This window comes from Streptopelia decaocto (assembly GCF_964273445.1).
Source record: "Streptopelia decaocto genome assembly, chromosome: 2".
In the NCBI taxonomy this organism is placed as follows: Eukaryota; Metazoa; Chordata; class Aves; order Columbiformes; family Columbidae; genus Streptopelia; species Streptopelia decaocto.
The window spans coordinates 51,799,766-51,816,922 of record NC_138655.1 but is presented as its reverse complement, the minus strand read 5'-3'; the positions used below and the strand labels follow the sequence as shown (position 1 = coordinate 51,816,922).

Sequence of the window (17,157 nt, the reverse complement as noted above, 5' to 3'; positions counted from 1 at the left end):
TCTCTCTTAAAGCTTTTCTCTCCAATTTGTTGTATCATAGTGGAATGAGCAGCAGTTGTTAAATGCAGACCATTTTCTGTGTGATGGAGATCTATACCATGCTTTTACAAATGGTTCGATTTCACTTGATTCCAGCGTTCATGATACCGCTAAAGAAGTTTAAAGGGGAAAAGAAAGGGATTTGTTTTGCCTCTTATATTGTTTGCAGAATATTTTTTTTACGTATTGGCATATGGCTTAAAGCAAACAAAAAAGTAAAGGTTTGGGTTTTTTTTTTGTGAATGTATTTGCTGGTGCTTCAGCTCATAATTAAGAAGATCTGTTGTGTTGGTGTCTCAGGTGGGCAGGACTTTATTTCTGCTGTTTGAACCACCCTCTGGAGAGGATGGTACCTGTGATCAGCCAGCAGCCTGAACAGTGCTTGGTTCCCTGTGACTGTGCGTCCCTGGGTGTTGCTGGCGGAGAGGGTGGCTCTGATTCCACTCCCTGGTGCCTCACAGATGGTTTCTGGGAGTACAGTGATGTCGTTTCCGCAGGCTCCTCTGTGTTCTGACGGTGCTCCCTGACTGCACGAAGAGCTGTGCTTGCAGATCGCTATCTGATGGGACAGCAGGTCTGATCTTGAAGATGGCCTTCGGGCTCTTCTAGAAGAACAGTCCAGGCACATCCTAGGGAGAGCACATTCTGGGAAGCCTGTGGTTGAAATGGGGAGCTCTGCCGCTAAGTGGGTCATCCAGCTTTTTGCCAGACAGTGCAAAGCATGCCCAGAGTGAAGCATTTCCACAAATGCTCTGCAGAGAGAGTATGTGCCCTCCCCGCTGTCCTCTGCGCAGGCCATTATCACCGCAGCATTTCTGGGGCCGGGGTCCTCATGCTGCCTGTGCTGACACAGGATGCGGGGGTAGCGGTTGGTGCTGGACCACGAGGCAGTGCCACCTGGTGACGAGCTTCAGTTTCACACAGCGTTTGGTGGGTGGGTGGAGAAAAGTGCTTGCACTGCCACATACAGTGCAAGAATGTATGCCGAAAATCTGTTAATTTCTCAGTACCACATAACTTCCTTCTAAAACCATACAGAATAGGAATTCATTTATTCATTCTGAAAACATATTTGTGTGTGTTCTGTTGTGTTTTTGTTTTTTTTTAAATGCTGGGCTCTTAACTCCTTCAGTTTTCTTCTTTCTACTTTTTCCTTCATTGCTCCCACCTTCTTTCTCTTTTATGTCAGTCTTGTTTAAGAAAAACCCTTTTAAGCAAAATGCATAAAATTTTTCTGTTTTTTCCATCTAAAATAGTCAAATAGTTTGGTGCTGTTGAAATGTTTTCCTAGGCCTGTTTCCTTTGGATTGTCTAAAACTCTTCAAAACTATCTGCTTTATACTTGAGTTCTAAGGTTGTTACAGAGAGCAAGCATTTTACAGTAAATCTTTTCCCTCATTTCACTTAATTCTTTCCATTTCCCTGCCTCTCTGCTGAGTTATGATGACAGCGCAAATATTTGTGATTAACTTGGCTGCTTAATGAAGCAGAATCAGTCTGCATCACACATTGTTTCTTTATGAATCTAATTAAGATTGCAGGAACAGCTGCAGGAAACTCTGCCTAGCTCAGTGTACCCTTGCTGTAAAGAGATGCTTATTCTGGATGTGGAAAGCTAGGAGTGAAGTCTCAGCCATCCTCTGGTGAGCAGCCATTCCCATGGACTGTGTCTGCCCTGTCTGCTTCACAAAGGCGACTGCACTGAACAGGTGGGGGTCAGGGGACTGGCCTACTTGTTTGTGGCCATGGTGCACCACTTGCAAGGCCAGAAGGAATACAGGGATCATCCCCAGCACCTGCATTTGGCCATACACAATGGTGAGGAGCAGAGCAAGCCTGTCAGGACTGCTCAGGCTGGAGTTTTGCTCAACATTCAGATCTTGCTGCCTCCTAAGAAGGTGAGAACTATGAAAATGGATATAAATGAGATTGTCCAACTCTCACCCTGATTTTTCAGCAAGGCAAAACTGGCCCAAAAGTGAGGAAGGGGAAGCCCAGCAGCTGTGTCCTCTTCCTGCTTCTTGCTTTGCTAGGTGGGGCAACACTGGGATACGTCTACTGGTTCCTGGGATGCCTTCAACAAGTAGTAGATGCTGTGAGGTCTCCCCTGTCACAACCCTGGAGGGTTTAATTGATTTTTTGTTTTTCCCTGAAACTTGAAATCATAGTTTTAAAAAAATATCTCTTTCTTTACGCCGCTTCTTTTCAAAGGAGACAGAAATGGGTGCTTTTTTGCCTGTTCTTAAGGGGAAAAGAGCAGCAATAGCTATATGCAGGTATTTAGGGAAGAATAAGAATCAGGAAAGCTTATGATATCCTCCCAGAAACCTCTCCCAACCTCTACTATGTTTAACTCATGGAGAGGTAGGCTACCCTGAGCCAGATGTGGTATTTAGTAACCCATTATGAACTTCTTTCATGAGCTTGCCTAGTGCAGAATCCTTGAGCTGATGTAAATGTAGCATCCAAAGTATCATTTGCAGATGTTTTTTGATTCTTTTGCAAGGTTGCTATTTGTTATGTGAAAAACTTCACCTTACTAATCTTGAACCTGCCTATTCCTGTTTTTATTCAATGCTCTAGACTTCATATTGGAAGAAATGCTAAGGCTGAATTGTGTGTCCACCTTTTTCATGTTATTTTGCCTCTAGAGAGCTCTCACATGTTCTGTCAGCTGTAGCAAAGAGTCCTGCTTAGGTAGTTTTTCTTGTACAGAAGCTACTCAATTCCTTTGGTCATCATCCTTTGGACCCCTCAGTTCAAGAAGGACAGGGAACTGCTGGAGAGGGTCCAGCGTAGGGCAATGAAGATGATTAAGGGAGTGGAGCACCTCCCTTATGAAGAAAGGCTGAGGGAGCTGAGGCCCTTTAGCTTGGAGAAGAGGAGACTGAGGGGTGACCTTATTAATGTTTATAAATATATAATGTTTATAAATGTTTATATAGAGGGTGAGTGCCATGAGGATGGAGCCAGGCTCTTCTCGGCGGCAAACAATGATAGGACAAGGGGTAATGGGATCAAGCTGGAACACAAGAGGTTCCACTTAAATTTGAGAAAAAACTTCTTCTCAGTGAGGGTGACAGAGCACTGGAACAGGCTGCCCAGGGAGGTTGTGGAGTCTCCTTCTCTGGAGACATTCAAAACCCGCCTGGACATGTTCCTGTGCGACCTCACCTAGGTGTTCCTGCTCCAGCAGGGGGACTGGACTAGATGATCTTTTGAGGTCCCTTCCAATCCCAAACATACTGTGGCACTGTGATACTGTGATCATAGGAGTAAGACTGAGGATATGCACAGGAAACAAACAAAAGTGTACGAAAATGAGACTAGTTGAAAAAAGCATATTTGTGGTTTTCGTATTGAATTAACAATTAAAAATGTGTGAAAGTGCGATGGTTTTGCCAGTTAAGAGATTTTTCTGAGCATGTTATCACTGTTCAACAAAAGTAGCAAATGCGAATTACAGAGATTAGGTGTTGACAGCACAATCAAATATTCCCAAATTTTCTGCTAAGTAATTTCTAGGTCAAAACAGTCATTTAACAAAAGCATTGTCAATTGCTTAATCTAGTATTTTGGCTCATCCTTCTGCCTTTCCGTCCCTTCTTCTGTGAATCCAGCTGGCATCTTTTGTCTCTGCCACGCTGTCCTGAGTGCGGTGCCGTACCAGTCAGAGTGACAGTCATTCTTTTTGTGATGATGGGAGCATTCCAGAATTATTCTGGGATTTCTCCCAACATAGCTCCAGCGCTGTGATCCAACGGGAAAACTTTTGAGAAGTCATGAGTGGAAGAAGGGATTCTGAATGCGTGTCTTCACTTGGGTCTCTTGGGGGGCCTCAGAGCAAGACTTCTAACCCACTGTGGGGTATTCCCCGTTTTCATTCAAAGACATCATGAATAAAAATGGTAAATTACTGCTTTCCCAGGTGTTCCTTGGCACCAATATGTAGATGCTGAAGCATGAAAAATAAAGGTGTTCAGAGAATGTACTGGAGCCTACAGAAGATATATTCCTTCTCCACACTGACAATGACAAATAGCTCTGTTTTGACTTTCTGGGAACTTGCAGTGTGCTTAGCCAAGGAAAAGGCAAGAATGTAAGTTCTCTAGAGCATCATATGACAACAATATGCCAGGGCCAAGTACAAAGCAGAGAAATGTAATAGAACATAAATAAAATAAAGTCAGTCTCTGAAGTACTGTAAAACAGCAAAAAACAAAAAACCCAATACAGTTATTTAAATCTGCAGCACAATCACTGTATGAATAGGGACTGAAACATGTTTGATGGAGTAGCAAGGGACTGGACTCAGCAGACAAGGTGCTCCTTGACTTTCAAAGTACTTTATATACAAGGATACATATTGAAAAAAAAAAAAAGTTGAGAAGTGTGTCTGCTGATTTCTGCTAGGATTTTTTGTTGCCTCTTTTCTGTGGTGAAGAAGCTGCTGTACTGCCACTTGTGCTGTATGTCCGTCACTTTTTTTTTATCCCCGCTGTTAAGTTGCAATAATTTTAGCCCAATCTTTCTGTTGTTTTTTTTTCTCCTCCTTTTTTGCACTAATTTTAAACAGAAGTATTGCCAGACACCATGATGCCACAATGTTTATAAGTGAAATGCAAAAATAAGTGTTGATGAGGTTTTTCTAATAAGAAGGGAGTGAGGCCTCCAGTCTTTCAAACACATGTAATTAATTCTGCTAAACCTAAGGACATGCCTATATGCCTTCTCCTTGCATGTCAAATTAGTGCTTATATCTTACAATGTGCATGTACAAATAAGGAAGAAAAGGAATTGTGCTCAATGCTTGGCCAAAGGCCCAAAGCGGTATTTTAAAACATACCCAGAAACCAAGGAGTGTATTTAGTCAGGTGTTTGGCATAAAAAGTAAGCTGTTATCAGTTTTCATATTAGCTGATGCCTTTGCAAGTTTGGTTGGCTGGTGGAGCAATTTCAAAATCAACATGCTTCTTGTGGGGTAGTAACATGTTGCCAGTCTAAAACCTGTTGCGTTAGAGATGGTTAGTTCACAATTAAGGAAGAATTCAATTGAGGAAAAAAAGCCCAGTGTCTGTTAGATACAAAGCTAAGCAAGGCTTGAGTTACTCGTGTCTGATGCCAGCTCTATTTTAGCAAATACTGAGACAGGCCTCTTTTTACACCCATTCGCTTGAACATGCTAGACAGAGGGTGGAAATGATTGTGAAATGCTGTATTTTCACTCCCAAGGAGCTGTGCACCCATCATTAATAAGGAGAAAAAAAAAAAACAACAAACCAAAATGTAGTTAACTATTCAGTGAGGTTGTACTCACCAATACTGTAAAACAGTCAAAGTGAGGCAATAAAAAATTAAGGATTAAATAAGCAGTGACAAGAATGCTAAAATAAATGCTCCTGTCACACACCATCTGCTGCTTTAGGCACGCATATTAAAGTTAGTCTTGACCTACCTTCTCCTGTAGTATTTGTAACTGACAGCCAAGCTTTATCAACGTGCAGGCCTGGTACACTAAGGGAGTGAATCAGGGCTGCGTGGCAGAGGAGGCTGCATGCAGCAAGCGGTTGGGATTTTCCAGGAGGCAGTTTGATTTCCTGCTTTCCTGTTAATTACACCCTTCTGAGAAACATGTAAACATCTTCCCTTAAATTTATTACATTAATACGAACTGCTTGACCTCTTAAGCCCTGTGATGCAATGTCTATTATGTATGATCCGTTCTCTAGGGAGTATCACGTGTTAGGTCTGAAAATATTCCTTGGCAGTATTTATTCCTGTATTGTTGAAATTTCCAATACAAGTTATATTTTTAAAGGTCTAGCACAGGGATTCCTGAAGGATGTGCTACCACAGCAACCTGTGCGCTTCGCTCACAGCAACTGATTTGCTCCTACCAAAATGAGTGGTCCTACGGAACGATACCTGTACAGGCCCAGGGACTGCAAAGGAAAATGAGAGGATCTTTTTTTTAAAGATTGAAAGTTTCCTACCTAATATATGTAAAGTTTAGGAAAACAGTGATCCCCATGGAGCTGCTCTTCAGAGTGCAACAAATATGAGCTGTGTGGAATTATTTTTTTCCACTATTGCTTTTCAGCATTTCATTTAAACTGCATTTTGAGAGGCATTTACTGATTTCTTTTTGCCTCTATGTTTTTCCTGGCTTCTGTAATTCTCTTTCTGAGTTACTGTCATCCTAAATAATTTTTCTGAAGGAGAACGTTTGAAAAATTAAGTAAGCAAGCCAAAATAGGAGCATGGGTACATGGGCAAAACCAGTGGCAGATTAACTGCTGATATCTAAAATGTTCCTGACTCAACTTTGATTGTTACTCACCTGCTATTTGGATTTATATTGTCTGAATGCCTTTAGCATGGTAAAAGAGCTGTTTGTTGCCATTTGAAAACACCCCGGGACCATACCAAATAATAGGTTCGTAACATTCTGGACAAGACAAGGCCATGAACACAAGAAACATGTGATGACAAGATTTCAGGTATTTCCCAGCTTTTGGAACAAATGGACTGGGCAGGACACAAAGGCAGGTAGTGATGTCTGTGCCAGGACGGGGCCCATGTGTTAATGTTTTGTTTCTCAACATGTGATAGTGATCCTAGAAACAAGCAACCTAAAGATAGTTCTTAGGTCAGGGGTGAAATGGATCCTTACTTCAGAATGTATGTACACCACCTCTGTGACATCAGTGAGTTGCTGACCTAGTCTATTAGGCTGACTTCATGTTGTGAAATGCTTCGCTCATCTGATCACTGTGTGATAAAAGATGTTTTATTTCCTTTAATGCAGAGTAAAGAGCAGAAACAAGTGGTTAAAATGCTGCATCTTACAAGTGTCTCCAGCAACAGTCAGAGGAGGGGAAAAAGAACAGCAGGCAAGGGCATTCAGGGGCAGTTCACAGAAACGTAGGTCCTCTTCGGAGGTTTCTCGTGCAGCTGCAATAGCTCTTCAGCTTCAATTTGACCTTTGCAGATGTAGCCTTAGAGCAGGGTAAATGGGTCACGTAAAATAAATCACTGCTTTTCAATAGCCCTTCACGGGGCATTATGTATCACTGTAGATGTCAGACCATTAAATGCATGCATCAGCCTATGAAAATAGTTTCTCATCATAAGCTTTGTCTGGCGTGGAGCTTGGAGACCATTATATATGAACCCCAAGGAAGAAAAGATTTGGTTCCAAGATTTTAACTGCAAAATGCTAAATCTAAGTCATCAGAATCTTAAGCTGTTTCAGTGACCAAAGTTATTTTTATTTTTGGAAGTGGATTATTGATGACACATTGCTACAGCCCTTGGCATGCAACCTCAGCTGTCTGGACATTCCTCACTGCCTAGCTACAAAATGCATCTGATGCTCTTATATGGTCTCTTGGCTGGGTCTATAGGTCTCATAACCTTCCAGTGGTTAAGGGTCTTGTGCCCACTGGCAGGTTAACTGGTCTCCTAAGTTACAATAGAGATACTGGGGAAACCTGAACTCGGAAGGTTAGTTATACTCAAACATCCTTGGAAATGCTTTCTCAGTAACATATTCTTCCCTAGTAGGTATCTTTACAATTGATATAGTTCCCTGTCCTCAGCCCCTAAATCAGAAAAAACAGGCAAGAGTGTAGCACCCACAGAATGCAACAGAAACAAAGCAGCTCCATCCCACACTTCAGCTGGCTGTTGAAAAATGAAGAGCAGCAGCACAGAAGATTTTGAAGTGGACAATTTTCTCCCAAGGAGGATACCAGATTCTCTTTTATGTAACTCATCATATTTATGAGTCAAAAATCACTACTTCAAAACTTATTTCCAACAAGAAAAATCCAGCTTGTTTGATTACTCAGTGTAACACACCAACAGCTAGGACCTACTGAAAAGACAGATCTGGCAAGGAATGGTTGAGGGATGCAATGTTCGTAACAGAAGAAAACAGATCCTCTAAATCTTACACCATTTAGCCATGCAAAGGAAAAAAAAAATCAAGATGGTGTAACCTCTGTCCTTAATGCAGGCTGCTCACATGTGTACGCACGCACACCAAGTATTGAACTGCACAGGTGTGACAAGATCAGGCTAAAGAGGTGACAGCGTAACTGTTCTCAGGCTTAATGTTTCATAGCAGTGCTTGAACAAGACAATGTTTCCCAGATCTCCACACGGTTGTCTTTGTGGTAAGGGCATTGTAGCTGAAAACCTGAATACTAGTAAACTGCCTTCTAAAAAAATGTACTGTTCCTAAAATCTTGCAGGTATCCCATGCAGAAATGCCACAGGAACCATATTCAAGAGCACCAAGACAGTTTAAAACCAAACTTCTGGGAAAAGGAGCAAGTATGGCAGTCTGAAGCAGTATAGCAAAGAACATAGTCTGGGTAGGAGAAAAAGATAAACTGAAGTAAACTCATTTTAATTGACCCCAGAAGTGGAAGAAACCACCCAGAAATGAAAAAAAAAGTATGCCTACTGAGTACACTTTGTAAAATTAACTAACTTACAAAGGTAAAGCCAGAGTATCTTCAAGAACTGCCACACTGTGAACATGAGCAAGATTAGGAAACCAAGCCATCATACTACCTCACAGGACACAAGATAATCGTTCCTTACAGTATTCCTGGGGCACTTAGTGCTGTCCCAGCCTTTACTTCAACTCAAAATGGCTTGTAAAGTTCTTACTCCTTGGGTCTTTTGAACTTGTGTGAAGTAGGCCGAGGGCATGGAGAAGAGATGATCACTTTAATTCATCAGTATGTAGGTAAGAAATTCCTCTTATGCTTTTTATCTCACAGTAGCCAAGATGATGAGAATCATGGAAGGCCATAGTCACGTTGAGGAGAGAACCACCTTCCTCTTTTCTTGGTATTTGAGATAATAGCATCAGCACAACTGTTTTTGAATGAGTCTTGCTTGCTTAAAAGCCAGCTTAATCAACACAGGCAAGGAAGAAGCAGCAAGGACCTTAGCACATATAGGCGTTTACCAAGTTAATCAGAAGTACTTTGCTCACATTCTCACATGCAAATTAAAAACTGCAGAACAATAAAGCATTACATAAGTTTTACTGGCCATGTATTGCTGTTAATTAGTACCAGCACACAGTAGCTCACAGTCAGATCCCTTTGCACAAGCTTCCTTCTGCAGGAGAAAAAAAACTTTACCCAATTCCCACTTATTGCCATAAAAAATATTAGCAAACCGAAAAACTTTGATATGAAAAATATTGCTAAAAAACCCCCTATCAATATTACAAAGGAAATAACAGCCAGGCATGATACCTGCTTAAGAATCTAAAATGTTCTCTGCTGGCCATTAGGCAATTGTAACAATCTACCCTAACCATTTATTTGGCTAAACTACTTCCACCAGTCAAATGCCACTTCAAACCCCTGAGGAAAGAGGTTTGTACACCTGGATTTTTTAAAAACACCAGCACACAATGCTATAAGCATTTCAGAACCATGTGACACCAAAAAAAAACATTACAAAAATGAGTTTTCCACCTTGATTTGCAACTGCAAGTAAAAACCAACACATCTATATTTGTAAATGCATAATAGAAATGTCATTCTTCACAAAGTAACTTGAGGTATTTTATCTAGATAGCAATCTTTATTTCAAAATGGCATTTATTACAAAAATGTAAAAATCCAGCTAAACCAGAAACACTGAGATTATTTTCTTGGACTACCAAATCCATGGATTTTTGTCCCCATATCCTTTTCCTCACAATATTTTCCCCGCTTCCAGTCTTGATTACACAGGTGCAAATGGGCCTAAATGGCCTGGAATAGATAAATACATTGAGAAAGGCAAAAGCTGTAAAGCTAAATGCATGCAACAAGTTCTATCAGGAAGAAACCCTCAAAAATAAACATAAGTGTAAAGCAGAGATAATCTGCAGGTATCGGGAGCTTTGCTCAGTCATCCTTGTCTTTTGCTCCATGTTTCAGGATGCGCGTGAATTCAATGTAGTTGAAATTGCCCTTTTTGTCGATAGGTGCCTCTCGGTACAGCTCATCTACCTCTTCATCTGTGAACCTGTCTCCCATCGTGGTCAGCAGCTCTCGCAGGTAGTCTTCCTGAATGAACCCTAGAACACAAAGTCAGAGGACATTAAAATAAAGGAATTTTTCATAGTGTAGTGTAGTGTAGTGCAGTGAAAATTTCTTTCCTTGAATTCTTTGTTTCAATTAAAGAGACCTACAGTCTTTGTTGCCAAATGAAAACAAAGCCATTAAAGCCTATTACTATAATTGCCAAATAATTACAAGCATTCAATCAAGTGAAGCCTCTTAGTTCATTTGCATGGTCTCACTACTCCAAGTAAAGGCCATTTTATGATTTGCCCAAGTTGTTTTCAAGGAATACACAAATTTGTCAGTATACGTATTGGACCTTCTGCCCAACAGCAGGGCTGTACTCCTGGTAGTACTGAGAGCCTTCTAACAACTGTACATTTCACACAAAGGGCATCTGTTTGTCTAGAACATTCCTAATGAAAACCACAGAAAAAAAAGGAACTTGACTACTCATGTTCAACAAATGCATGAAACACAAGGAAGCCTGAAATATTTCCAAGATTTTAAATTGATCTTAAGTCAGTGACAAAACTCAGATTTACTAGATTGGTTGCAAAGAATACATTTTTGGCATTGTTTATTAAATAAGCAGCCTTATATAATTTGTGATTCCTTCTGTCAGCACTCTTGTGAGTCACACAAGGTTTTTTTGGAATCAATTTTCTTCTCCGTTAAGTGCAGCTTCCCAGAGGGAAGCTGGATACAAGCTGCCAACAGAAATGTTCTTCATAAAAGCACAACAACTTTGAAAACACAGAACCCCCTTACAAAAGTTGTCCAAAAGCTGAATTTTAAGTTAGGAAAAATTTAAGGCCCTGGTTCCCAACCAACTTTTTTTTTCCATTTCTCCTGTCTTGAACAACACAACTGAAGTACCAGAAGTTTGGCATTTTAAGTTTTAATGTTTGAAAACGTAATTTCAGCTGCTGAGGATACATAGCAATATGTTTGGTTTGCAGAAATCACAACTTTCAGAGTTAACAAATTCATCACCACTTCTACGAATACAAGTATTTATTGTCACAAAAGTAATAGAATTAATACACGTACACTGTTATCCACATACCTGTTGCTTCTTCATCAAAGCAGGCAAAAGCATTCCTGATGACATCTTCTGGGTCTGTGCCATTTAACTTCTCACCAAACATTGTAAGGAACATAGTGAAGTTTATGGGGCCTGGAGCCTCATTCATCATGGCATCCAGGTATTCATCTGTTGGATTCTTCCCTGCAGAAAACATACACGTAGGTTAAAAAAACCTCAAGATCAGATACACAAGCAAAGCCTTTATTTTTCATAAAATGCCATCACTTTTATTCACAGCTGAGAGTCATGGTAACAGATCCCTGAGCAACAGGTTAGTAAATGTTATATTATTCTATTGACAAGAGAGAATTATTAGCTAGACAGACAAGCGGCAGAACCCCCTGCCCTCTCTCCAGACATTACCGAGGGAGGCGAGCATGTCGTGCAAGTCCTCTTTGTCAATGAAGCCATCCCTGTTCTGGTCGATCATGTTGAAGGCCTCCTTGAATTCTTGAATCTGCGACTGATCAAACATGGCAAATACATTGGAAGTGGCGCGCTGAGGGCGCTTCTTGGTGGTCTTCGTCTTTGCCCTTTTGCTCGACATGTTGGCTGTTGGTTCTAGGGAGACAGAAACATATGCAAAATTTAGCCTTAGTAAATCAAACTACAAGTCCTTTGGGAAGGAATTCCTTTATCCATTCCATGTTATAAGCAAACACCCCAAAATACACCTTTATTTTAATAGCTTCTGATCTGTTTTCTTTCATTTGGATTTAATTTGTTCTTAAGCATAATGTCTTTCAGGATTCAGGGACTGGCACTGTAGGCCAATAGCAGGCTACATTAAAGACCAGAGCAAATAATAGTTTTTGAAACAAAACTCATCCCGTGCTTATATTATTGATTCAATACCCATCTTCACCTTTTACCAGTTAAGATGACAACATATTTAGCAGGTTTGAAGACATTGTTGACCTACCACATAGAAGGCTGCTAACCCAGCATGGTATGCAGTGATTCAATAAATCAAGCAGGATGGTAAACTAACATTTGGGAGGAAACAAACAAAAAAATGAGGCTCTGAATAGCAGTTTGTTAGAATAGCTGCTGTTAGAAGAGCAGTAGGTCTCAGGACACAGAATGACTCTGACAAGAGCCTGAAGTTTTGGGGATATTTGTGGGATGGTGCTGGGGCTGGAAAAGAGATCTGCCAGGGAACTCCAACTAGTTTTCTTTCAAAGTCAGCTGGAGGATTGTGTGTGTTAGAAAAAGGACACTGACGTGGTTCAAAAGCACTACATTGCTATTTTCTTACACAGCAGAGCTATTATACAATTCATATGCAAGTGCCAGCATTTTAAAATTAATTAGTGACATCATAGTCCTAAAAATGTGAAGTTTTTAAAAGTTTGATAATTTAAAAGAAACACATTTATATATTCTCAGTCTTTATATAGTTTCATGTATCACAAATACACTAATTTGATTGTTTCCCTTGAGCTGTCAAATGAAGAAATAAACATGGTAGTTTAAATGTGTCTTCTCAGCTAAATAGAAGCAGTTAACTGGAAAACCTTGCTTCTACCCTGACTGTTTTAATGTTATAACATGTAGTGTTCAACTCCAGTTGACAGTACAACAGGAAAAGCTGAGTCATTCACTGAAATTCACTGAAATACAAAGACCTCAACATTGCTCAAAGTAAGATAGACCATGTCAAATGTCGTTTCTCAGAGCCTTGTACACCTCTATGCTTTAGTTTTATCTAATGCAAGAAATCCATGCTGCTATAATCCTTTATTATACCCAAACAAATGTTATGCAAACCAGACTCCTTCTACAAGATGCCTGCAGCAAATGTCCTGAAAGAGGACAAATTTAAATTTCACCTGTAGTCACAAGAATACTAACACTAAAAGATTTACACTAAGTATTAATTTTATAACTTTAAAAAAATACCTAGTCAGCAATACAATTCTAATCAGAGGCACCGCACAGTTCTAACAGCTTTTCATAGTTTGCTCAAAGTTACTATATCTTCTGTTAGACTCCTGAAAAGCATGACTGAAGTCACTAAACTCAGATTCATCCTTAAAAAAGGAAGTAAAATTAAGCAAAGTAACTCTCTTATGTGGTCAAACAATCCAATATTCAAGCAAAAAGCAGTTAGCTTTTTTGGTTTTAATTAAAGACATTTTACCTTGCTTTGAATCAGATACGTGACATGCTGTACCAAACATCTGGATCATAAAAGGATATTCCATGGTTATGTCCTTCTCAGTCTGTCTACAAAGGGTGTTACTGATTTCCCCTGCTAATTCCACACTTTTAAATCCCATATGCATATCCAACGTTCTTCTGACGTCTAAAACAAACCATTATGTCCCGAACTAAAAATAGCCTATGAAATGCAACTACACATCATTCAACAACACTGAAGTTCTCTTCATTGCATTCACTAACCACGAGCTATCTGAGATGTTTGGCCTCCAACAACAGTTCAACAAATAAATATGAACTCCTGACATCCAGATATTTATGAAGACAGCTGATAATAAAGGTAGTTTGCTTCCAAGCTGCAGTCAAGGGTTGTGTGTAACTTAAGGTTTTTTTTTCTTACCTTAGTAAAAACACTCATACAAACTACTGTTAAACTGTGAGTTATTGATTAAAAGTTCCATTACCCAAAATAGAGTCAAACGATATCTGTTAATAACTGTTCTCTGAAATAATTAATACTTTCCAGGATACAGCCTATTCAAAGTAAACTAAAAAGTTTACTTTGCTGGTGCTGCAATGCAGCGCTCACAGCAAGCCACAACCTGCACTTCTCTCACGTACAATTCAATCCTCATCATAGGGAGATAACAAAATCAGAGTACTGCTGACTGTAGCTACACATGGTGGGAAAAGAGCCCCATTCTTTCTAATTCTGTTCAGAAGATCACCATTTCAGAATATTGTACTGGAGAAGATGAAAAACTTGCCAATACTCGCATGAATATTTTCTAAGTTTCTCTCCAGCAGGGACACAGAACACAGAAGGCACAACTCTCTCACTTGAACAGACCTGCCAGCCTGCATAGAGAGAAACATTAGGTCTTGCAGGATTGTAGTGCCTTTCAGCACAAATTTGGGACTTGAAATACTGCACTTAACTCTGGAAAACCCTATTAGAAAGAGGGTGATAAACCAGAATGTGTTCAGAAAAAACAAGGACAAAAGTGCATTTACTTAAAGAGATCAATTGATGATGAAACAGTTCCAAGTGTTTACACTTATTATCTCTCTCTACAAGCAGTGAACGAAGTAATGAACAAGAACTCACCTCATTTGAGTCAAGCACTAGACCCATTAATTTTAGAGAAAACATCTGATAAATCCACCAGGTAATTTATTAAAAAAAAAAACAAAACACTTTTATAATTGAAATGATAAGTACAGGCTGAAAATAGAAGAATTTCAGTAGAGAAAAAGTGGATATACTTCACATTAGACCGTACAAGTCACAACAGGCAGGTTTAGTCCCTGTTGTTTAATACTACGATGCACAGAATGGTCTGGGCCTTGTTTTGGGAACTGTTCAAGACACTTCTAATGCGTGATCTTGCCTGTAAGACTTACCGTATTTCCAAAAACATAATCTTTATTTAGGAAGGTTTTCACATATTAAAAAATGAACAAATTATATTCACTAGACGAGAGAGGTAGTAACCACACTGCACTGCTCTCTCCTGCTTGTCCATGTACATTCATTTAGTAAATGTACATGTACATTCATTTTGTTAATGTAGCAACAGCAATAAATATCAAACTACAGGAGCACAGCCCTGGAAGGTGACAGAACTGAGCAACTGAAGAGTTTGAGCCAGACAACAAGATATGAAACTTTACAACCCACTAGCGAGTGCAACTTGGATCTGTTCAGAGGCAGTGACCGAAAGTTATGCTTCAGAGAACATCCTCATGTTTCAACATTGGTTTTATAATGACTATGTCTACCACTCAAAATTAAAAACAAACAAAAAAAACCAAACAAAAACCAACCAAAACACAAAAAACACACCCAAGAAAGTCTCTACATAAAACTTAGTACTGAACATCTTAACACTACCAGAAATTTGGGAACGTTATGAAACCAAGATATACAACAGTTACCTTCTCTTAAATCATCCAATTCAAAAGCCAATCTCTAAACTAAATCCCAAATTCTGCCCATGTAACCAGTTACAGCATCCAGTGCCACGGCCCATCCATCACGGTCTGGGTGGCAGCAGGAGGAGATGATAAGGCCAATGCACTCCAGCAGACCTGTGGCAAGGCTCAAGAAAGAGATTACAAAGAAACCCACTATCCTATACAACCTCATCTAGTATTGAAAGACATCTTAATACGCTCCTCATTAATAAGTTTTCCTAAAGCCTTGTACAGGAGTCAAACCTGCCTCACAATCTGGTTTTTGTAACTCCACGAAGCCTCTGTCTGTAAGTTAAAGAGTGGCAACCAGTGTGAACTCTCTCTAACCGCTTAGCTGCGGCCGCAATTATTTCAACACCTAAGCAGGGAAGGACTCACGGCCTCTCCTGCCACCTCAGCCTCTTCCAACCGCAGCAACTTTCAGACCGGCCCTTCCCCTCCTCTAAATACCGGCGAGGAACGGGCTGGAGAGGGAGGACACAGCCGATCCCTTCCCACAAGGTGCCCGTGCCCGCCACAGCGGCCCGGAGCCCCGCTCACAAGGCAGCCCAGGGGCCCAGCAGCACCGAGACGACCAACCGGGGCGAGCGATGCCGCAAGCGACCCCCGGTCCGGCACCGGCCCGGCTCCTCAGGTGTCCCTGCCCCGCGCACTGGGTCCGGCTCCGCGCACCCCTCACCTCCCCCTGCCTCCAGACCCCGCGGACGCTCACCGGGCCCCCGCACACCGCCGGCCCTGCTCACCTGGCGGCTGCGGGAGAGAATCCTCGGGCGGGTGCGGCGGGGAGCGGCTACAGCGGCACTTCCGGACAGCGAGCGGCCGCCGCCCCGCCGGCACACAGGAAGGAAGGAAGGAGTGGGCGAGACCATCTGCGCGGAGGGGGGGAAGGAACTGGTGATGTGGCTCGTCGCTTCCACGGCAGAAGCCGTGGTAAAGGCGTGTCCGAACGGTGACTGTCTATTTCACGGTTTCTCTCAGGCATCTCGACCCTTCTCGGGAGGATGAGGTCAAGACCACAGGCTCAGCCTCTGTCCCATCATTCCCCTCCCCGGCGGACTGGAGCGTTGGTACAGCGCGGTGCGGTCACCGCATTCCAGAAGCGAGGGGCGGAGGCAGCGCCGCGTCTGCCCTTGTAAGGCAATGGCGGGAGTTTCCTGCGCGCCTGTCTGGCGGCGAGGGGCGGGGTCTTATCTCCTCGCCCCGCCCCGCGGCCGGGCGCGGTTACCGCCTTCCCCACGCCCGGGACCGCCCCGCCTGTCCCGGCCGCCGGTGAGCGGCGTGTGTCCCGCCGTCTGTCACCGCGGACACCGCCAAACTGCCGCTCGTGCTCCTTTCCAACCACCTCTTTTTAATAGAATAATTTCGGTTGGAAGAAACTCTTAAGGTCATCGAGTCCAATCATAACCTAACTCTGGCACTAAACCATGTCCATAAGAACCTCACCTATATGCCTTTTAAACACCTCCAGCGATGGTGACCCCACCACTTCCCTGGGCAGCCTGTTCAACGCCTGACAACCCTCTCCATGAAGTAGTTTTTCCTAATATCCAATCTAAACCTACCCTGGCACAACTTGAGGCAATTTCCTCTCTTCCTATCACATGTTACCTGGGAGAAGAGACCAACACCCTCCATGCTACAACCTCCCTTCAGGTAGCTGTAGACAGCGATAAGGTTTCTCCTCAGCCTCCTTTTCTCCAGGCTAAACAGCCCCAGTTCCCTCAGCTGCTCCTCATCAGACTTGTGCTCCAGACCCCTCACCAGCTTCATCACCCTCCTCTGAACTCTCTCTAGTAGCTCAATGCT

At 41.8% G+C, this 17,157-nt stretch overlaps 1 protein-coding gene across 1 annotated transcript; it reads right to left on the bottom strand.

Moving 5' to 3' along the window:
* Window positions 1–9,626: 9,626 nt before the first annotated feature.
* LOC309435979 (myosin regulatory light chain 2, smooth muscle minor isoform) lies at window positions 9,627–16,248 on the bottom strand. Its single transcript, XM_082044801.1, has 4 exons — window positions 16,095–16,248; window positions 11,575–11,772; window positions 11,191–11,352; window positions 9,627–10,135 (listed from the first exon to the last, which is right to left on the bottom strand). Exons 2-4 carry the CDS (start codon window positions 11,756–11,758, stop codon window positions 9,963–9,965), a joined length of 519 nt encoding a protein of 172 aa, XP_081900927.1. The 5' UTR covers window positions 11,759–11,772; window positions 16,095–16,248; the 3' UTR covers window positions 9,627–9,962.
* Window positions 16,249–17,157: the final 909 nt, after the last annotated feature.